This window comes from Acinonyx jubatus, chromosome B4 (assembly GCF_027475565.1).
Source record: "Acinonyx jubatus isolate Ajub_Pintada_27869175 chromosome B4, VMU_Ajub_asm_v1.0, whole genome shotgun sequence".
Classification (NCBI taxonomy): domain Eukaryota; kingdom Metazoa; phylum Chordata; class Mammalia; order Carnivora; family Felidae; genus Acinonyx; species Acinonyx jubatus.
The window spans coordinates 114,270,138-114,293,749 of NC_069387.1; the positions used below are offsets into that span (position 1 = coordinate 114,270,138).

Below are 23,612 nucleotides of genomic sequence, written 5' to 3' on the forward strand. Positions count from 1 at the left end.
AATTCTTTAAAAACAATAAACCAATGGGGCGCCTGGGTGGCTCAGTCAGTTGAGCGTCCGACTTCGGCTCAGGTCATAATCTCGCAGTCTGTGAGTTCGAGCCCTGCGCCGGACTCTGTGCTGACAGCTCAGAGCCGGCAGCCTGCTTTGGATTCTGTGTCTCCCTCTCTCTCTGCCCCTCCCCAGCTCATGCTCTGTCTCTCTCTCTCTCTCAAAAATAAATAAAATTTTAAAAATATACACATAAAAAAACAATAAACCAAAAAGTCTCACTTGAAAATGGGCCAAAGAAACAGAGATTTCACCTGAGAGGATATATAAATGGCAAATATGTGCATGAAAAGATATTTAACATCATTAACCATTAAGGAAATGCAAACTGCACCACAACGGGATGTCACTACACACCTATCAGGATGGCTAAAAATAAAAGTGGCAAACACCAAGTGCTGAAGGGGGTGTAGAGACACTGGACCACTCATACACTGCTGGTGGGAAAGTAAAATGGTACAGCTACTCTGGAAAACAGTTTAGGAGGTTAGTTTAGGAGGCAGCACCTCCTAAAACTAAACACGCAATCACCACATAACCTGTAATTGTACTCTTGGGTACTTATTCCAGGGAAATGAAAACATATGTTCATACAAAAACCTATACATGAATGTCGATTATAGCTTTATTTTTAAGAGCCAAACAGTAGAAATGGCCCTTTAACTGGATGTCCTTTAACTAGAATATTACTCAGCAATAAATGGAAAGAGCTATAGAGACATACAACAACTTGGATGAAATCTCCAGAAATGATGCTGAATGAATTATGATTCCACTATATATAACATTTTTGAAATGACAAAAAATTTGAAATGGATTATTGGTTGCCAAGGTTGGGACTGAGATGGGTGAGAGGTGGGTGTGGTTATAAAAAGGTAACAAGGGGGATCTTTGCAACGATGGAATTGCTCAGCATCTTCACTGTGATGGCAGACACACAAACCAACATGTGGCAAAATTACATAGAACTAAATACATATATACATACTGAGTACATGTACTGGGGAAACCTAAGTAAGATCAACAGATTGTATCAATGTTAGTATCCTGGTTGTGCTATTTTACTATAATTTTACAAAATGTTACCATGAAGAGAAACTTGTAAAAGGATACTAGTTTTTCTCTCTACTCGTTCTCTTTTTGTTTTTAATTTTTTAATGTTTATTTTTGAGAGAGAGAGTGTGTGCGCACAAATGGGGGAGTAGCAAAGAGACAGGGAGACGCAGAATCCGAAGCAGGCTCTGGGCTCTGAGCTGTCAGCACAGAGCCCGATGAGGTGCTCAAACTCACAGATTGCGAGATCATGACCTGAGACGAAGTTGGATGCTCAATGGACTGAGCCACCCAGGCGCCCCTCTTTCTTTTTTTTTTTAAAGAGAAAACTTTTTTTTTTTTTGATAGAGAGAGTGAGCTAGGGAGAGGGTCAGAAGGAGAAAAAGAGAATCTTAAGGAGGCTCCACCCTCAGTGAAGAGCCCAACGTGGGGATTGAACTCATGAGTCGTGAGATCATTACCTGAACCAAAACCAAGAGTCAAAACCAAGGGACACTTAACCAACTCAGCCACCCAAACACCCTGCCCCTGTACTATTTCTTACAACTGTACATGAATCTACAGTTATGTCAGTAACACTTTCAACTTAAAAAAATCATAAACCAGATTAATCGTAAATTCCTTGTGAATAGGAACTCTCCTTAGTTTCTCTGATTTCTTGTCTAATTCCCCTATCCCCGCCCCCCATTTCCAAATGTTGAGACCAGCCTGAGAGAAGGACATAGTAAGAGGTAATTATTTGGTTTCTGGTTTATCCAAGGGGAATTAAGTTTATTAATTTCTATAAAAGTAAAATCTATATTTTACCAAAATTCTCTATATAAATTCTATAAAATAAAATCTAAAACACCAACTGTCTCTGAAGTAGTTGATTATCTGCTATGGAATAAAATGACTTCAAAATATCCCCGTTAGCAGTTAAAATGTCACTATGTTTACATGGGAATCAGATGCCTTTTAAATCAACTGTCATTAGGTAGGAGTCTTTGGGAATCAGAGTCATGGAAAACTGGCAGATCGAGGCCAACAGGATTTCAGCAGGCTCCTATAACAAAAGCCTTCAGAGCATGGCACTCCACTATCCCCTCTTCATCCTGTTTTAGCACAAAACATTTGAAGAGGAGAGGCAGGAAACAAGTGATATAGGGCAGTGAAACATGTATCCACATCTGTAGACTAAAAAATCCATACTTACATGCTCTTTGGTAATGAGACATCCTCACAATGGAGCCAATTGGGGAGTTATTTCTGGATAGATTAATTAATTTGGATTGAGAGAAAAAAACTACAAATATATCAGAAGTCTGAATTATCAGAAGTCCTATAATTCAGTTTGAGTTATTTCATATACATGTATCTACTTTTCATACCCAAGTATAGGTCTTACTTACCAGGCTTGCTTTGGAGAAGCCATAATTAGCACTGTAATTATTTTACACGAGACACAGTGTTAAAATGCCCAGCAGGGTGTACACAAAAGGAATTTAAATATGTTTTCTACATGACTTTCAGCATTTATTTGCTTAAAATAAGACTAGCTAAATTCAGTTGAGCCTAGGCAGAATGAATACAAGATACCAAATTAAAAAGTCACAGAGGCATCATGATCAGTGTCACCTTGGAGATATATTCCACAAGCCTCTTGGTAGATGAAGCCAGTGACTGTGACCTATGTCAGCAGCCCCAGAAATGATGCTAGCAGTGCTCATCTAAGATTTTCTCTCAATCTATAGCCTAACTGAATGTGCTCCTTGTCCAGTTTCCAGGTCTTGCCCTCTCATAATTCACAAGACTGCAGAAATCCTATCTCCTCCAATATTCAACCAGACAGTGTATCACCTGCCTCTTTGGGGGAAAAAAATCCCCTACCATTCATTTAAATCTGTTTTTTTTCATTACGATAATAAGGATATATTATTATAAAAGGTATTTCAGCCTTACAAAATTATTTACTTTGGGGATCCATAAATAGTAATTAAATATTAAATTTAGAGGTCAGAAAGTATTTGACAAAGAATGAAATCAGGAATAGTGATAATAGCTAAAAAAGTAACTTTCACGTAAATCAGTGGGAAAATATGAGACATGCATAGTCCTCCCAGTGTCATTAATTTCCCCATAAAATGGTACTAAATGACAGGAACCCATTTTAACACCACTACCTTGACTAAATGCAAATATGGCATGAATAGTTCAGTTTCCAAACACTGAAACATCAATTTCCTAACCACAAAAACTTTCCAACCAATGAGCTCTTCTAGCATGAAAAATCTGGAGCCTCTGAAAATGCTCAGTGATGTCTATACATATCACTGCAGGTGTCCTTGTGTTTTCCTTCTAGACACTGAACAAATTTGGGACAGAAATACTTTGTCCATCAAGGTTTCCTGGAGAGAAGATTCACAGACCTCTACCGATATCAAACATAAAAAGAAAAAAAAAAGGCAAAACCAATGCCTCACAGCACAGAACAATATGAACATATCCTGATTTAAAATCAGTATGTCTCAGGAACTTGGTTCCATATTGAGTTCACCTACACAATACCTGCGTGCCCTTGGGCAAGTTACTTAAAACTCATTAAGTCTTAGTTTCCTCATCTGTAAAAGAAGATAATATCTGCCTTATAGGATAGAAGGGACTATGAGAGAGCTCCTAGCATGATGCTTGGCATAGCAGAAATACTGAGTAAATAGTAACTATTACTATTTAGTATAGAGTCTGTGGTATTTGATGTTAAGATCATTTCTTATCCTTGACATTACCTGGTTGATAGACTTTTGGTGAGGTGGGCAAAAAACTGGATTGATGGGGAGTCAGATAGTGGAGGGAAGAAAGTTTTGTTAACATATATTAGTAGCACAGATATTTGTTGGCTAAAAATTTCTGCTTAGTTTGAGCCCTTATCTCTCTGAAATCACCTGAAATCATCTTAAAAACACGAGCCATATAATCCTGTGTTCATAAGCTGTGTGCAGCCCTCCTTCCTAATAGGGATAACAATATCTGTCATAACTGAAGAAAATAGGCAATGTCACAAGCAAACCTAAACCTTTTTTCAACAACTAAGATCACTTGAGTTTTCTAAATCTTGCTGACTTTCACTGCAATGGTTCCACAACAGCATTAGAAGGGGCAATGTGGTATTCTGAAGCAGCAGGTTGGAGTCTTGGTTTTGCAATTTCCCATCTCTGTGGCGTGGCAAAAGTCAGCATGTCTTGCTGGGCTTGGCTTCATCAGTGAATGAGGAGATTGCACTGGATGATTTGTAATGACTCTTATTAGTTCTAAAATTTACATTTAACCTAGAACCATTAAAAGACATATATGACTTTCCAAATTTCTCAAAATACCCAAAAGGTCCCCATTTAAGTTTCCTCACCCAAACATGATACCAAATAAATCATATCTGGACTCATGAATGAGCTCATTATTCATCCCTCCCTCCCACCCCAAGTACTTCCCACAACCTAAAAGGGCAGTAGTGAGGAACTGTGCTTTTCCCTCATGTTTCCAACAGTGGAACTATGCAAAGAAAATTTAAGAAATGAAACAGCTACTCATTTAAATTGAAATATCTGTTTACTTGTGACTGCAGATACATCTAAAGACCAAGAGAAAAGACAGAAAAAAAGTCACCAATTATTCCTTCTGTATATATTACACCAACTTTCCTGGACTTGAAATTACAATTGCCAAACAGTTCAAATCGGAACTACTTTTCAGATGAAGAAAGAAAAAAGAACGAGCTATTCTAAATTTATCAAAAACCAAATCTATTCTTTAATTCCTAATGTTTCAGATGATACTAACATATGCCAAAGTATATCAACTTGTCAAAAATATGTTACCAAGAAACTGACTTCAAAAAAATATATGATCTAACTAAAACAAAGTTTTCTATGGAATCCATGGGAGCTCAAGAATAAGCAGTTACACCATTTCAAACAGAAAAAGGCTAAATGTGTTTGTTTTCCTTTTTATTTTTATCCAAACATTCAGGGGGAACTGATTTTCTTTGTTCAGTGTTTATTATTTCACCTTTCCTGAAGCAGAAACCAAAATACTTTGATAAATGGGAGAGTCTGGTAAACAGACACTTGGACATTAGGGCTCAGAATCACGAATCTCATTGTATTTTAATTGTCCATTTTTCCTGAAGTCACCATCACCGTGATTCGATTTCTTCTTGTATAAAAGGGTATGATAACACCAAATACAACCTTACTCCAATGCACACTTATATGGAACCAAAATGGCTCTATAATACATGCAAACAAGAAGGGCTGAGAAATGCAGAAGACAGCTGTTCTTCCTGGAAATACTATCATCACACTTTACTCCACTGATAGTCTATTTGGTCAACCCAATTTTTATAATTCCAAAGATAGATTATCTCTGTCTGACGTCAAAACTACTTGCAAATACTTTTTTTTTTTTAACCTTCAGAGATCCACAAACATGATTACCAGACTCAGACTAATCCAAAGTAGTTTTTCTATACCACCCAGAGGAAACTAGGCAGTGCAGTTCTTGAACTTAACTCAGGATTTAATTAAAAAAACATCTACTTTGTAGCTTCCTACACCCAAATGTGCTACAACTCAAACTGCTCTTTGAGTTGTGGCACACTTTGCTACACTTCGCTACTAATATAGTTTCAAAAAAGTATTAAAATAAATAGGCTCATATAAACACGTCTACTTTTTTAATAAAGGGCTTGCCCTAAATACCAAATTAATCTATGTAATTCCAGGAAAAGATGATGCATTTAAAAGAAATGTCTGGGAGAACACAGAAAGCTTACAGAAGTAATATACAAAGCACAGGCATTACTTACGAATACCTGAAATATGAATACACTCATCACCCTACAAAAGAACATGAGCCTAGATTTGGAATTCCCCTGAACCACCTGGAGGAATGGTGAGCCAAAGTTCATCTTCCCCACTTCTTCATCCTGTTCCTTCCTAATAAGTTCCTCAACACACTACCTTTTACACCTCCTTGAATGTATCAGCATTTAAAAGTTACAAAAATCTTATTTTATCGTTCTGTTTTGGTATTGCCACAATTTCATTTGCTATTAATTTCCATTGCACTTTTCACATATCAGAAGCTAAATAAGTTCTTGTGGGCTGGCTAGGAACCTAAGACCTACTCACAGTTACTTCTATTGCAAAAATGCATTAAGTTCCAAACATCCTATTAACAGGCTTAATCCATTTACAGATTGATGGATTACCAGATTATCTTTACCAATCAGGTCCTTACAGGAATTAAAAATGTTTAGGAAAACAATGAAGGCCATCCTTGTCCCCTCCCCACAGGTGTCCTTTCCCAAAAGGTTCACACTGAGAATGTTTTTCTAGGAAATAGGTCAGAAGCTCATTTTGCAAAGCAATTTCTGTCTCACTGATATAATTGATTATTAACTTTTAAAAAGCAAAATTATGATATCCTTGGCTAAATTACAAAATTTTTAGATTTTTACTATTCAAAAATTTAATAAAAATCTAGCAATGGAAAACCAATCATCTCTAAAAATAATGCCACCCACCCCCCAAATGTGCAAATATCATCTATCTCAACACAATGTATTTTTACCATGACAGGATGTATGTGTGTACACACAATCATAATTTAGGATATTTGTTCTTCTATCTCTTGACTAAAAATATGCATCCAAAAGTATAAAGTGACATTCCACCACAGAAAAGCATAATGTTTGATAAAATATCACTTATCTGTTTTGGCAAAAAATGAGACCAAAGTGACAGCGCTGGAAAAAATACTGCAATTTCACTAATTGCTAATAATTAATTTGAAAGGAAAAAAGAAAAACTTTATTGCCAAGAAATAAAATCCAATGCTTCTAGCTGCAGTTTCAAATGCAGGGTAAGTATGTAAACAAACAGATTTGCCAAAATTGTGAGGTTATGATTCCAACACAAGAAAGCCAAAATTAAGAGCCATACAAATGTTTGATATTTCCTGAGCTGATGATGCTGTAAATAACTCCCAGTAAAAGGCTTCTGTTGAGATACAGGAGTCCTAACCCTTACCCTCTAACAGTGCATAATCTTATCAGTGCTACAATAAGGTGGAAATGCTTATTAGGGCTATTAATTTATACTTTAATCATTACATTAAAATCCAACACTACCACCAGATGGTAAATGCAACCCAAGAGAGACTAGGTCTGATGATTTACAACACAGAAGCCATAACAGGATTTTAGACGATTTGTCATTTGGCCAGCTCATTAAGCCCAGTTTTGTGCTTAAAATGGGGAGAAAACAAACAAAAAACTTAATACTTTCCTTCATCAGAAATGAGGGTCTACTGATTAAGAAGAAATTATTTTGAAGTTTATTTTATTTTGAATCTTGGTGCTTGAGGAAAACCAAAAGATAAATCCAAACCTGTCAAGTGATGGGGACTTCTGGGCAAAGTTTCAAGAACAGCCATCTACATTGGCTGATTCCATTTCCTCTCTTTGAAATCCTCCTCAGTCTGCAATCTGGCTTCTTCCTCTAGAGCAACACTGACACTGTTCTTATCAAGGTTAAAAAATGACCTCCTAAATGCCAAATTCAATCTTGTCCATTTTTATAAGCCTTGGGTCTAGTCTTACCACCTTTGTGAAGTCATCTTTATCTTAATTTATTTTTTTAAGTAATCTCTACACCCAACCTGGGACTCGAACTCACAAACCTGAGATCAAGAATTGCATGCTCCTTCCTCCCTGACTGAGCCAGCCAGGTGCCCTGTGAAGTCATCTTTAACACCCTTCTTGGGGTATAACTCAGACAAAGTTTGGAATCACAAAACCATACTGCCCTGTAATTGTCTGCTGCCTCACTGGACAGAAACTCTGGGGAGTAGGCACTCTCCTTTCACTTTTGAAGGCACAGTGCTTTACACATGGGTCAATATTGTGGAATATATAAACTGAGGGCTTGCTAGGTTACCCAGGAAAACTCAATAATCATTCATTTTCTTTGAAGTGCTTATAATAAGAATTAAACAACAGAGGAAAAAGGTAGAAAGGTTCCAGGGAAAGTTTTTCTTGGTTAGAGAGTTAAGAAATCCACTACAATTTCAAAAGGAAAATTCCCATATTGGCATACTATTATTTTGCTAATTTGCCTATAACTCTTTAATATTAACAGCCCAAATTTACAAACTTCCCTATGAAAATCAAACTTCTTAAATAATATTAATAAAGAAGCACTCATTAACCTGCATGCCAGTGAGACAGAAAGGCCTGCTGCCTGCTATGTATTTGAGGATAATCATGTTTGAAACATTTCAGGCAAGAGAGCTCCTAACTATACCCAAAAGGCACCAGAATACTCCAGAGTTTCTCACAATCTGGCTCCCAACAAAACTGCTTTTGAGAACCCAGGGCAGTAATAAGCAAACGGTGACCCATCTGGGAACACCAAAAGCTACAGTTTCTACGGCCAGGGGTATTCCCTTCACCCTCCTTTACCTTCATATTTGGCTATTCACCCTTCTTGGCTGCAGGGCTTCCCAGCACCACTCCTCACAGCAGCCAACTCCCCTCCTCCAGTTTCCTCTACTCACTCTTGCCTGAGGTCAGAAACCCAATTAGCAGAATCCTGCAGTGGAGAATGGGGAGGGAAAGAGAGGAGGGATAGGAATAGTGAGGAGAAAGGAGGGAAAGAAAATCCACCGCACTCTAAATCCCAATCACCCAGCCCTTCCCTTCTCCTTATCACTCCCAATGCCTTACAGTCTTTCTCAAAGCAAACCCAGCCCCCGATTTCCTCATTCTTTAGTCACCTCACCCTTTCCATAAACACTGCCTCTCAGACTCAGTGGATTTGCTTCTCTGACATGGGGGTGCTCAACTCCACCCTGGCCAATGCTCCTGCCTCAGCACAAAGAGAAGCTGAGAGGAAGAATTCACCCCGGACAAGGGAAGTGGAAGCCAGTACAGTAATGGTTAATATAATTTGGGCGCTAAACTGAGTCCTTTACCAAAGTTTCCAAAATTGTTTCTTTGGACAATACACTCTAAGTTCCAAATTACAATTAACTTTTAGAATACAATCCTATTTGTAACTGGGAACTGTATACAATAATTTCCTGATAAATGACAAACATGTTATGAATTAGTAAATATTAAGCTGTTGGATTCATGAAACATCTGTCTTCTAAAGAAGGTGACCATAGCTTGGCAGTGTCTGTTTACTAATCCAGAATCTGGTTGATTATATATGTGGACTCTGTAAAATTAGTAAGTCTCTGTGAGCCAATCTCCTCTGAAAGAGCCAGAATCTCTTCCCTGAGGATCGAGAAACTGTTAAAGACACTTGTCTACTCTTTCCAGCAGAACGATCTTACATAGGGTTAATAATGTGTTTTTTCTAATCATTTTAGAACTTTACTGGGTTGGACTTTAATTACTGCAAGGCAGAGGTCTATATATTTTCAACAGCTAGATTACCAAACAGGATTTCCATTTGGATCCACTCAACTCACCTGAAATGTATGTCCCACTTCTCATTTACCTTATTTTAGGGTGTCCAGGTATCCTCCTCATGAGGGCTTGGATTTTGCCTTCTCTGTCTATTCAATGTTGTTTACAAAAGGTACAACCTCCCAGGAAAAGCTGTTAGTCTGACCCTATGACTGAAGGCTTTTGATTCAGCTGGCACATTTCAAGAGTCTCAAGCCTGGCTCCCTGCTCCAGGCCTAAACAAAAATCTCTGTGGAAAGCTAATTCAAAAGCAGAGCTCACTCACTCTTCACCAGACTGCCCTACTTGACAGCCTGTAACCTGTCCAAAGCCGCCCTCAGTTTCCTGTGGCCTTGAGAAAGAACCCTCCTTAAGAATGCCATCCAGCTGCACAGGCTGGCTGTGTACATTAACCCCTTCCAACCATGTTTCCCACCACCACCAGAGCAAAGCGCCCTGCGTATGAAACAGCAGAAAAAGGCTGAGTTCCAGAAGTTTACAGCTGGTGTTAGCAATAATGACAGATCCTTGAGATTTATGCCTGAGGGCCAATGGGATGGCCAAACCTCCAGTTTCAAGAAAAAAACTTCATCTTAGGTAAGGACAGTAGTATACCATAAAGAAGCCAAATTAATTTCCCTTTCTCACAGACACACTATTCATTATACAAAAGAATATTAAAAGGAGGGCAATACCAACAAAACTGTTCCATGGACAGAAGAGCAAGCATGAGAATACCTTTTTTTTTTTAAGTTGGGATACTTAATTTCAATTCTCTGTCAAAATATTTATGCCAAGAAAAAGGCTTTTGCCTAGGTACTAACGTTCAGAGTAGACAGTTGTAAACAGAATGTAGTCAGCTATGAGAAAAGTTAGGCAAGGGAGGCTAAGTCTTTCATGGGTCAAAGGAGGGAGGACAGGGTTTATCAGTAAAGAAAAATGTTAGGAGAGCATCTGTAAGCTAAAAAAAATTAGAACAATTTTACTTGGTACACTAAGATTTTGCTTGACATTTTTATTTATTCAATTCTCCTGATAATACTTTAAGCCCCTACTACGTGCCATATATGTTAACATTTCTACAAAAGTCCCACTGTAGATCTGAGTATTCAAAGGCTTGAGGTTTAAATATAAGAACACGAAGACTTCAAAAAGGGTCTATGTACTTTTTGTTAAATACAAAACACTTTAAATGCAATGCAAAAGCCCCTCTTTGTGACTACAGAGAGAAAAAAGCAGCTGCAGTGGTTGTGTTGTGGGTTGGGTTTTTTTTTTTTTTTTGCCTCTTTTTTATTCATTTTATCATCCAACCAACACCTACTCATTCCTCCTCAGCCCCTTGGTTGACCTCATGAAGGATAAAAAGGTATGACTCAAACTCTTCTTGGAGCTTAAAACTAAAAACAGAACATCAGACATACCAATAAATAATTACACCATAAAACACACAGAGAAAGGCTGTAAGGATACCACAGCATAAAAGGGAGATCAGAATAGGAAATAAACACTTGCTACCAGGTCTGTAAAAGCTTCATGAAGCCAGTGGTTGCTGGCTGGACCATTAAAGATGGTCAAGGTTTTAATAAGATGGATGGAGTAGGTAGGTATATCAGAGGTAGCATGTACACATACAAAACTGAGAAAGAAAGGATAGTACCTTTCCACTTCCTGCATTTTTCCTATGTCCATATGAAGTCAGCAATTAGTCCTCAACAAGCAAAATAACTAATATCAGAGAGGAAATTTTGCAAATTTAGAGGTTTTAACTGACAAGGGCACCATAGGCAAACACATGGATTTCAAACTTTACAGATTCCTACATCTAACAAATAAACCTCACTGAACTGGCCAATTTCCTCTCCTAGTTTCCTGCTATGACTTCTAAGTTGGTGCTTTGGAGGCCCTGCAAACTCGCTCTTCTAGGTCTCTCTTGTACTATCTACACTACCACGGGGTCAAATTCTTTGAATCAGCTACTAAAATAACTCAACTACTTCAAGCTTGCATTGAAAACATCCATTCTGGCTATATGATAAAAGAATACTGTAGTTTGGAATAATTTAATATATGCTTAACTAAGCCACTCTCTCACCAAGTGATTTTCCCCATCTCACAGGGTTGGTGCAGGTTAATTTCAGTTAAAGCGCAGTGCCTGTCTGGCACCTAAGTGTTACCTGGAATGCTGATGTCTGGGTTCAAGTTGCAGCTGGCCATCTGAAGCTTCATATGGCTCTTCTACCTCATACACATTTGCATCGGTGTCCTCCATGCTTCTGGAATTTTGCCATTCTAACTCGGGAGTTTTCCCTACAGCCATAATAAATGGCAAGTTCTCATACTCTGGTATTTCCTCATAATGGCGTATATTTTCATACTCTGGTGCATAGCCACTTGTAATAGATTTGCAAGGTGTCTGAGATGATGACTCCCTGGAGAGCATTTGGTCATCCAAAGACTCAGATCTTGGTCCATTAGCTGCACTGGTCTGGCCCCGAGACTTTTTCCTCTTCTTCTGGGATTCTAGGCTGTAATTATCTGCAGAGTATGCTTTGATGGGCTTACTTTTCTTTTCTTCTACCAACGTGCCATGCCAATCACTTTCAATCCCTTTCCGCTCCCCACCTGAGAGGCTGCCTGTGGTTGTATCTCCAACTTGGCTATTCTTGAACCAAAATTTCTGGAAGTCACTCTTCATGAAACAGATGGACAGTTTCATGTTCAGCAACTTCTTTAAAGAGTTCTTCTTTTGAGAGTCTTTGCAAGGCTTAGTGCACCTCTCCACATCCATAGCAGATAATGATTTCGCTCTAGGCTTAGTCGTGGCAGTTGAAGGCTCACTATTTGATGATATGGTGACAGATTTTAAGGATTCTGGGTTCCCCGAAAAGGGTAAAATAGGATGAGGTAATTTCCACACTGGCTTTTCTGAAGTCTGTTTAGTCATATCAAAGGAGGACAACATACCATGGTTTTGGGCACACAAATGTCGAAGGTGATTTCTTTCTAGACCCTTCTCTGAATTGTTTTCTTCATTTGAGGAATAAGAAATTTTCTCCACCAGCTCCTCTGAGGCAGCTTTTTTAAGTACTCCTGCAGCAGGCAAGCTGTGTCTCTGAGGTTTTTTGGGGACAATTCTTGAGGAACTTTCACCTTTTATTATAGATTCTTTTTGCATTTGAGGGGCAGACGCTTCCAGGTTACAGGCAGTAGGCAAATGTTCATTGCAAGTTAATTTGAGTTGCTTAGGCAGGCTCATAGATAAAGTACTGCATCTTATAAAACTGGTCCCTTTGTCCATAGCAAGTGACATACTGGAACCATCTACTGTCTTGGTGTCAGAACTCAAATTACAATCTGTTTCTATTTTGTCAAAGGAAGATGTTTCATGACACATAACTTTCTGTGGATTGAGTAAATTTTGTCTGTCACTGTTGCAGTACACATTCAATTCACTTTTATTTCCTGGCTTCACTTTGTCCACCTGTTCCTGGTTACACAAAACATTCTGATGAAGAACACCAATTTTACTGTTTTTCAAACCAGCTTCTAAAGGACAAGAAGGGTTACTGTCTAAATTCTCTGGTTCTTCAGTACTTTCACTAGGAACATCTATATACTTTTGGCGTAACAGACGAGCAGCCCGTGTCTTTCTGGGCTTGGGAGTTGGAAATTTGGGGGTATATGGTACTAAGTGAATTTCTAAGGGACCAAGATCTTTGACTTCTGATTTCTTACTAACTCCATCTGAAGATGGAAAAGTACTTCTTTTATCATTTTCCAGAGTTTCTTGTTCAGATGAATGAAAGCAACTGTTGCTTTTTTCACTGCTATGCTGATAAGTTTCATCACTAGGAATCTGTAAGTGGCAGTGGTGATGATCAGGAACTTTTTCAAGGCTGGACAGGGAAGGTGACAGGTCTGCAAACTCAATTCTGAATTGTCTGTTGGAATTATAGCCATCAGTCATTTCTGGGCTGTCTGTGGAGCTGTGCTTCTGTAGGGAAATAAAAGGTGATGCTCGTTGTGTTAAAACATCTTTAAGCTTCTCTTCTAGGATGTTTGCCTTTAAAACTACTGCATTCTGGCTCTTGACTTTTTCAAAGTTAGAATCACATTTACTCCTTGTTTTTATAGCTGAAGAGGACTCATCAATTTTACTATTTTCTAAATTTTCATGCATTTCCAGGGGCTCTAAGATAAGCTGCTTTACACACACATGTTCTCTATTCCCAAGTTTATGGATACACTGAGAATTACAGGAGCACATTGGTAAAATATAATCGCTGCTCTGATGCCCTACATTTTTACAATTAGAGTTGTCAGCATTTTTAGGTAATTCCTGTTTATGCTCTTGCAGGTTCACAATGATTTTCCTTGATGGTAACTGCCCGATGTCTCTAACAGGTGAGCCTTTCAGAACCTTTGGTTTCGGGGCTATTGCTGGTTTGGTTTTCTTTGTTGACTGTGGAACACTAGAAATCACAATATCAGGTTTAGGCGCAACAGGAGGTGGAGCAGGCTTATTATTTGCTACCACAAGCTTTGGCTTGGGGGCCACTGGTGGCTTCTTAATCTCTAGAAAGGAAAAAATAATAATTTGATGACAAAAACAAAAAACAAAACCCAAAAGATAAATGATTAAATTTGATAACATTTTTACTTTTTTTGACAAAATGGTGAACTTACATTTTACTAGGCAGATTATGTTAAAGAGTCAACGTTACTTTCGAAAATTCCTTAAATTGTCCTTCAATTCCAATATACAAAGCTTTGGGTAGAGTGTACATTTCTTATCAAGTCCAAAACAGTTTTTCTTCTAACTCTAGAACAGATTACCATATCTTCAGTAGACACTAAATGAGATCATTGGCTTCTGCTTTTGGGACCCTTATAGAAGAAAAGTACTTCATTTGCTGAGTGCTAAGTGAGTGAATTTGCCTAAGTTATATGTAGATAGAACTCTTTAAGTTTGCCTCTCAGTAAGCAGTAGTATTCTTCAACTTCAATGATATACCATAGAGTTATATAAATGCTTTTTCTCAAGATTCTACCCCACTAGAACCCCAAAACTATCTTAAAAAGGAATACAGAAATCAAAAATTTTCCGAACTTAAAAACAAAAGTAATTCTTCTGTATTATTGGATTCATTTTAAAGTTGTATTTCTCTGTACAGAAATTGTCATTGGGAATTTTCATTATAATCCTTCCCAGAGCTTTATTTTTTAAAAAGTCATATGTATAGGTTCTACACCACATCTAATCAATCAGAGATTCTAGGAATACAGCCTGGACACGTGTATTCTTTTAAGTTCCACATGTGAATATACTGTGTACCCTTAATTAATAATGACTACTGTAGTACATTTAAAAGATAACCACACACACACACAAAAGATGACCACAATTTCAATTGTAGCAATCCTCCCTTGACATTATATAAAAAGTACTTAATAAACACCTATTATACAATGCTAGGTTTATACAGACCTAGTCCTATCCTAAAGGTACCTAATAAAAGCCTCACTCAAAAGACCTATAAAATAAAGATATACAGAGCCCGAATATCTGTATTTTTTTTAAAGTTCTTTAGGTTTTTCCACCTAAACTATCTCTTATCATCTAGTCACATTTCCCCAAGGAGACCTAAAGTAAAAATATTTTATCTTATACTTCTTACACTGCATGTTTGTTCCTCCAACAGGATCTAATGTCTAACAAAAACTTAATTTACTAAACAAAAACCATAAATCTTTCCAAATATCTGTTGGACATTAAGTACTTGAATACACAGAGGCTTTGATACTTCATTTAGTGATGATTTTCTTTTCAACAAAGGAAATTAGTCACGACACTTGGGAAGCTATGACATGAAAGTGTGGGGGTGGGTAGAGAGAGAGGGAGAGAATAGGGTGCTCTACTTCCTTTTACCAATCATTTTCCCAAACCAAGGTCACACAATGACATATGCCCTCTCATTCAATTCCTGGTATAATGTCATAATAAAGAAGATAATAAAAAAATACTTCCAAAATAATTTAATACAAATTCCCAAAGCTACACAATTTCACTTAGCTGTTTAATACACATGCTATTACTTTTAAGTAGAAAAAATTGTACAACCATTCAAAACCTAATGATAAACCTTGTTATAATAGTCTATTAAATTAAACTCTTGACCTATTAAGTCTTAAGGGAAAGTACGATTGCCCTAGGCCTCTTCCCAACCTCCCACCTTACCCAAGATAATGAAAACTGACAAACTGTCATGTTGATTTCATTTTTGTAACCATTCTTAAAACATCTTATCTTTGGGATTTTTGAAGGAATTAAAAAAAAAAGTCATTTTTGCAAGATGGAAAGAGTTCTGGAGATTGGCTGCACGGCAACATGAAGGTATTTAACACTACTGAACTATACACTTAGAAATGGTAAAGATGGAAAATTTATGTGTATTTTACCACAACTAAAAAAACCAAACAAACCCAAAAAACAAAAATCCAGTCTCATCAAACTAATCTTTTCCTTTCTTAATCTTATAGCCTGTCAAAAGCTTCAGGGCCATCTAACCGATCAATTTTTGCTTTTTAGTTAAATTGTTTTTTACTCTTTGGTAACAATTTCACTATTTTCTTTAAATGTGCTTTATACACATTATCAGCATATCAGCATATTATACACATATCAGCATCCAAGGGCCATAAATACCTGTTCTCCGTTAGTTTTGTAGAAATTCAAGCAAATACGTATGAGTGGTGGTTGATTCCCGACAAACACAGCATAGCATATGTACCTAACACTTTCAATGCTCACTCACTGAATTAAATAGATGACTGTGAACATTAGCTTACCACTGTTAACTATGTATTGGAGGAAGCAGATTAACATAACTCAGCTGGCTAACCTAATTCTGTGCCTTTGTGAAGATCTGGTTGCCTCAGTTTCCTTACTTGTAAATGAGGGATTTGAACAGATTTCTAAAGCCTATATGATTCTGAGATTATAACTTCTGTGATCCGTGCTTCAGGAGAATCCTTATATTCTCTAGTCCCTTATCTTTATATGATATTTCTTCAGTAGGACTTTGTCAGTCTTCACCATTACAAGGCAAGCTCCAAGAGAGGAGGCATTTTGACATAATGCTCTATCCCCAGTCCTGAAAACAGAGCCTGGGAATAGTCAAAGCTGCCACATACATACCCTTCAATAGGTCTCAGTAACAGACAATTTCTTTAAAAAAAAAAAAGAATCAATATCCATTTAAATGTAGAATAATATTCTGAAAAGTTAGCAGGAATCAACTTCAGTAGGATTATTAAATGAGTTATTAATCATTAGTAAGAGCAAATATTTAAGTCACTGGTATAGCAATATCCAAAATCCTTTTAATTTATTAATTTTTTAAATTGAATTATTTAATTTATTAAACTACATTTATTTAATTTATATTATTATTATTATTATTATTATTATTTATTTATTTATTTTTTTAGTGGCTCTATCTCAAAAGAAACACAACTCAAAAAATAACAAGTCATTATGGCCTGCTCCTATGTCACTCTTGAAATAAGTGCATGATGTTTGGAAATGAACCCAGCACCTTTGGATCTTAATACTGTAACAACATTTAGACCCAAAAGTGTAGAGCAAAGCAGCAACTCTTTTATTTACACAGCTGTTTGGCTTCAGGGAAAAATAAGGTAAGAAAGTAAAGCACTAGTACCATTTTACTATTACAAACATACGCGTCATCTGTTAGACACAGATGGCTGTGGTTCACATGTGCACACCTTCTTAGCTATTGGCCAGCCCAAAGGCAAAGCACATTAATGAGGCTGTATATGTTTTAAAAGATACAAAATATACACTGATAATTATCTCTCCCTTTTCATATACTGACTAGAATAATTCTAAAGTCTCTATTACGGGCCTACTCTTTCACAGATGCAGAAAAACGAAGAAAGCTCTTCTTCAGGATACATATAACTTAGATGTTCTACATTTATCTTATTTTTAAAAAATGAAGCCAAACCATCCCAAATACATCAGATTAGATTTAATGTAAACAAACACCCCCTCCCCAACTGCAAATAACACTCTTAATGTTTTAATTAATTTGATTATTGTACCAAAAAGCATCATAAAGAGCTTACCAAAATGATAAACACATAATTTTATAAGAATGGAAACAAAACCCCAGTTCTCTTCCATATTCTCCATTTAGACGTGATAAAGAATAAAAAATCTTAACAGACAAAAAGATAGTTAATGTTCTCAGCAAGCCATGGTAAAAACCAAGTAACTCAGCTAAACACAGGAAGTGTTCTTTTAAACACCACAAAAATGTCTGTGGATTAATTGTAAAGTTGATAAAATATAAAAGTAGCTTGCATTATTCTAGGGTAATTCAAATGAAAGAATCAAACTTCCAGACTGAGCCCTGAATCAGATTTACATACTTAAATGCTTCTGGACCTGTTCATTATAAACTGTTAGGACTAGAATTGAAAACAATACATTTAAGGTATGAATATTTTAAATGTGTTTGAAACTCCAAAGGAGGTGAGAGCTAAAATGGCTGGCAAGACTTTTAAATTTCTAAACATTTTAAATTTAAGTGGACTGGGTCAGTAATAAAAATTAAAAGGTGAGGTACAGAAATTTAAGATGAAAATAGTTCACCTCAAGTACGTAGAAAGTCTCCCCTTGGTAACGAAAAGAGTTTATAAACCTTTCAGTGTATGATAACATATCTCTTATACACACATGTAACATTAAATAGGAAAGATCTGCAATATGTTCAGGAATACTTCACTCCTTGCTTTCTTATCCTATTGGCTAACTTTTTACCTGGTTAGCTGTAATCTGATTACACCTAGCAATGCAACACTCCAATATATCTATGATTTAAAAATAATACAAATCAGAACATTGAGAGTGCTGTTTGACAGCTTCAAGTTGCAGAAATTTAAAACAAATGCCATGAAAAGCAAAGAAAAATTGATCATACTTAAGTGCTGATTTTAGAAGCAGCTCTGAGGGGAAGCCTAACACTATTGTACTACAAAATTCTTAATGAATTGTATTTCTTTAAACATGGGCAAAAGCATAAAGAAAAATCCGCGATACTTAATGCATTATTAAGTTCTGGTTTAAAAATTAACCTATAGTCTTATAAAGTGCTTTTTTTTTAAAGCGCTTTTAACAGTAATTAGCAATTACTTTACTAATCATGTTGGAAAATAAGAACTGTCCCTTAAGACTGTTTAGAAACACAACGCCAAGAAATGCTCAAAATTCACACAAAGGTAAATTACAGGCTTTGTCATCTGGATGAAGAGAAAGGACGGACTATGGGAGGCAGACAGAAAATAAGGCTTCGACTAACCAGGTAGAAACAGAAAAAAACCATAAAAACTGGGTGAGGTGAGGAAAACATTGCTATCGACAATTCTACTCCTCTGCTTCTCAGGTAACAGGAAAAACCACCAGGAGAGGAGTCACAATGTCTAAACCTCCGCATCTAATAAGGGTCAGGGTTTCCAGTTGGTACTGGGTTCAAAGCGACTCAGAGCGGTGGCTGAGTTCAACACTCCGGGAACACTGCCCTTTCCTAGAATAACTGATTTCTTAACATGGGAATCTAAACTATTTTCACACGCAAAGCCAAAGTCGCCCAAACTTTGGGACACACGAGCAGATGTTTCCCTCTTCACATTTAGTGATTCACCTGGCGCAGAGCTCCCAATGCGGGTCTCCGTTTCAAGGGAGATCCCAAGAGAGACACAATTTCTAACCAGCCCCTCTGGTTAGGAAGGGTCGAAAATATACGGCAGCACACGCCGTCTGCTCCGTATTTGCCACAGCCCTCGGGGAAGGCAAGGGGAACACCGTTAATCCACCCGTGAGGAGAAAGTTGCTCCAGAGCCCAAGACTAGCAGCGCTCGCTAGAAACTTTCCAGCGGCAGCGCGAGCGCCTTCACTTACCCGCGGCAGAAGTCATGATTCCCTGTGCAGCTCGCTTCCCCGTTAGCCCCCCTCAATCCATGCTCCTCTTACAGTCCATTGTTTCAAGAGTTCTCTTCAAGAAGAGAAAAGCTTCTGCCAGGGGCCGCATTCCGTCCGAAGGTCCCGCGGCGCAAGCAGAGCGCCGCACAAAGGACGCGACCGGCTCCAGGGACCCAGCGGCGCTCCCGGGCGCGAGCCGCAGGCGGCGGGCAGGCGAGCACGAGCGCCTCCCAGCAGAGCTCGGGGAGGACGGCCAGGCACGGGCACGAGCAGGGCTCACCGCGGCTTCGCCGGCGCGCGCCCTACTCCAGCTCCAGAAAAAAAAAAAGAAAAAAAATCTGTACTTCAGGCGCCCCCTGCTCGTCGCAGCCGTAAAAGGCGGACAATAGCTCCAACCTCCTCCAATCAGTGGGCTCGGGCTTCCTCCCGCTCCTGCCCCTCCCACCCACACGCTCATCCTTTGCTCCAATAAGTGGCCCTGAGAGGGGGCGTGCGCTGCGAAGCATTCTGGGAATTGTAGTTTTCTGGACAGACGGGACAGTCGGTAGCAGACGCCGTGGTGCCGCCTGTTCTCCCGCCTTCATTTCCCATCGTGCTGAGGCGGGTGGCATGGCGGAGAAGGATGACACCGGACTTTGACGAAGAGGTGGTTTTTGAGGTAAGGGGAAAATGGCGGTGGATGTGGATTGCCTTTGTTTGAGACGGACGGGGGGGAGGCGAAGGGCCGATCCTGGGACAACGGATTGGGTGACGCTCCTGCCCGCCTAGGTCCTCGAATCTCGGCGATTTCTGGGCCTAGTGTTGGTGGCAGCCTGACAGGTGTAGCTCCAGGCACCCTTGCCGCGGCAGCCTCGACCTCAGGCCCGCCCAGAATTCCCAGCTGGGGCTCCGTTGCTAGGCCGGTGGACAGGCGCCCCCTGCTTGTTCCTTCCCCGGGGATGGATATGCTCGCGGGCGTACTCTGCCCGAGCGGGGCGGGGTCCTATCGTGCCTTATGGATACTCCTGAATACAACTTAGCCTCCCCCTTTTTCGTCCTCGATCTTTTGGGTCAGTATCCAGAAGTGCCTCAGGTCATCCTTCACGGTCGAGGCGTGGCCCTCGTAATGAAGGCAGCAGGTGCCCGTTTTCTAACACGTTTTAAAATCTATGTGTGGGACCTACTGCGAGTATTTAGGACCGAGGCATATCAACATCTAGGTCTAATTCTTTTGTCCTTTGCTGTTGCGCTAGGTGTAGCCCATTCTTCTGACTCGAGGCTCTGGGTGTGAGTGCTTTTGTGTGGGACTATTTTAAGACGTTCTCTGCCATCTTGAATGAAACGCGCGCGCGCGCACACACACACACATACACACACACACACACACACATACACACACACACTATGGCGAGTATTTTGTTGCCACTTATCTATCAGATGCAGGAGAAAATTCACACCCGTTATAGATATATTGCAAATATGTATGCTTTATGTTCACTCATCCAAATAGATTGTAAGAAATTTTTAAAAAGAAATGGCCTATTCCATACAGTGAGAAAGCGAGGCACTAAGTGCAGAATGATAAATGTTGAAATATGTATAAACTGTCGTTGGAGGATTGATTTGGAAACAGGAGTCTATTCTTGTGGCCTCAGAGAAGCTACACCCAGTAAATGATACCGGAGATAAATCTTGAGCTATGAATCGGATTAGACAGATCGAAAGGAGAAAATGCATTACCGGGAAAGAACTGAATATGCCAAGGTTAGGAGGTGTGAAAGTACCTGGTGTGGATTTTTTTAGGGGCATGAGTGGGAGGGTCGCTATATAAAGTGGCTTCATGTGGCTAGAATGTAGCAGTAGTGAAAGATAGGGCCATTTTATCAAAATGAGGAGTCAATTGGAGGAGCTCATTAGGGAAGACAAGTGTTTGAATTTTGGAAATGAGAGAAAAAATGATGGAATAATGGCTTGGACAGATAATTCTAAGGTAAAATCAAGGAAGCAGTTACAGATTGAATGTGGGAGCTGAAGGAGAGACAAAAATGTAGGTTACTCAGATTTCTAGGGTAAAGAAAACTGGGCGGATGTTATTTTTTTTTTTTACCCTATTTTCTTAGATTTCTGAATATAATAGTAATGAATGCCCAAAGAACATTTCATTATAGAAAATAAGCCACAAAATTAAAATTATCTGTTAATCTATCAGCCAAAGATGGCCCCTATTAACGTTATAGTATAGTATTGTGTTCTTACATACTTTTTTATGCAAATGTATGTTTACATGTGTGTTTACATGTGTGATATTTTTTAAAGCAAAATGTATCATACGTAGAATTCTGAATGTATTTTTCACTTAAATTTATCATGAGTCTAACTATTCATTACTCTTTGAAAATATTGTTAATAACATAATATCCCTGCATGCATGTTTATCATAATATAACCATTTTCCCATTATTGGATAATTATATTGTTTCAAAATAACCATTGTATCAACACTGATATGATTCCATCTTTAACTGCAACTCTGATTTTTCCTTAGAATAATTTCTAGAGGTGAAACTAATGGGTCAAAGGATATGACAATTTTTTAAGACTTATATAGAAAGGTTATACTAATTTATGTTTCCATTAGGAATAAGAGCATTGATTTCACCAAATCCTCAGCAACAGCCTTCTTAGTTTCTTTTAATCTTTGATAATTTGATAGGAAAAATAGCATTCCATTGTTCTAGTGTATATTCAATGCATTTATTGGAACCATTTTTATTTCTTTACTTGCCTGTTTCTTTTTGTATTTTTTTGTCCATTTTCCTATTGGATGCTAGCTTCTTAAAAATTGACTTGCATGAGTTCTTCATATGTTACTTAGACCTTGTAAGAAATTGTAGAAAATTTCTTCCAGTTTGCTGTTTAATTGACTTGCCTTTTGTCATGTACATTAATCTTTTCTGTAGCATAATAGTAATGAGGAAAGTGTACAAATCATAAGTGTGTGCAGATTGATGAATTTTAACATGTTGAATACACCAATGTAAGCAGCAGCAGCCAGACCAAGAAACCGAACATCACCATCACACCTCTTATTTCTTTTGTCCGTTCTGCCCACTTCAGATATAACCATTATTCAGACTTGGAATAACGAACTTAATTTTGTCTATTTTTATAGTTTATACACTGTGCAATTCTATTTGTATATCTCTTTTTTGGCTAACTTTTTTCTTTCTGGTTTTGTTAGATTCATCCATATTGTCATGCGAGCATTTGTTATTTCTCCATAGTATTCCATGTGAATGTATGACAGCTTTTTAATCCATCTTACTGTTCATGGTCTTTGAGTAGCATCCAATTCGGGACTATTATGAATAGTGCTGCTTAGTATGTATGTTTTGTTGAACGTATTTCTTTATTATTATTACTATTCTTATTTTAAGTTGGGGCAGAGAGAAAGGGAGAGAATTCCAAGCAGGCTCCACACTGTCAGCCCATTGCAAGTCTCGAACTCGGGAACCATGAGATCATGACCTGAGCCAAGATCAAGAGTTGGATGCTCAACCAACTGAACCACCCAGGCACCCCTTGTTGAACATATTTCTGTTGTATATATATTTAGAAATGAAATTACTGAGTCATAGGAAATGCATATGTTTACCTTTTGTAGGTACTGCCAAATATTCCAACCCAGTTATACCAGTTTATACTCCTACCAGCAGTCTATAAGAGGTCTAGTTGCTCTACATCCTCACCAACACTTGCTAATATCAGTCTGGTTTTTTTTTTAAGTGTATTTATTTATTCTGAGAAAGAGAGACAGAGTGCATATGTACACTTATACACCTGTACCTAAGAGCTGGGGAGGGGCAGAGAGTTGGAGGGGGAGAATCCCAGGCAGGGTCTGTGCTGTTAATTTGCATTTTCCTGATAAGGAAGTTGAGAGTCTTTTTTATATGTTTATGACCCCACCCATTGTTTATCTACTTTTGAAAAGCCAATTCAAGTTTTTTGCATATTTTTCAATTGGGTTATCTC

The 23,612-nt window shown here is 38.2% G+C and overlaps 2 protein-coding genes across 12 annotated transcripts in view; one reads left to right on the forward strand and one right to left on the reverse strand.

Annotated features, from left to right (window-relative positions):
- FGD6 (FYVE, RhoGEF and PH domain containing 6) overlaps positions 1-19,919 on the reverse strand; it is a 114,275-nt gene extending 94,356 nt beyond the window's left edge. For all 3 annotated transcript variants that reach the window (XM_053226621.1, XM_015070477.3, XM_027071067.2), the window contains exons 1-2: positions 19,581-19,919; positions 11,770-14,170 (exon numbers count right to left, since the gene is read on the reverse strand). In XM_053226621.1, coding sequence (XP_053082596.1) covers positions 11,770-14,170; positions 19,581-19,596 — 2,417 coding nt within the window. In that variant the 5' untranslated portion in view covers positions 19,597-19,919. The remainder of the gene's footprint in view (positions 1-11,769; positions 14,171-19,580) is intronic.
- A 182-nt stretch (positions 19,920-20,101) lies between these two features.
- VEZT (vezatin, adherens junctions transmembrane protein) overlaps positions 20,102-23,612 on the forward strand; it is a 76,927-nt gene continuing 73,416 nt past the window's right edge. For all 9 annotated transcript variants that reach the window (XM_027071059.2, XM_027071055.2, XM_027071056.2 and 6 more), the window contains exon 1: positions 20,102-20,259. In XM_027071059.2, the coding sequence (XP_026926860.1) occupies positions 20,224-20,259 (36 nt within the window). In that variant the 5' untranslated portion in view covers positions 20,102-20,223. The remainder of the gene's footprint in view (positions 20,260-23,612) is intronic.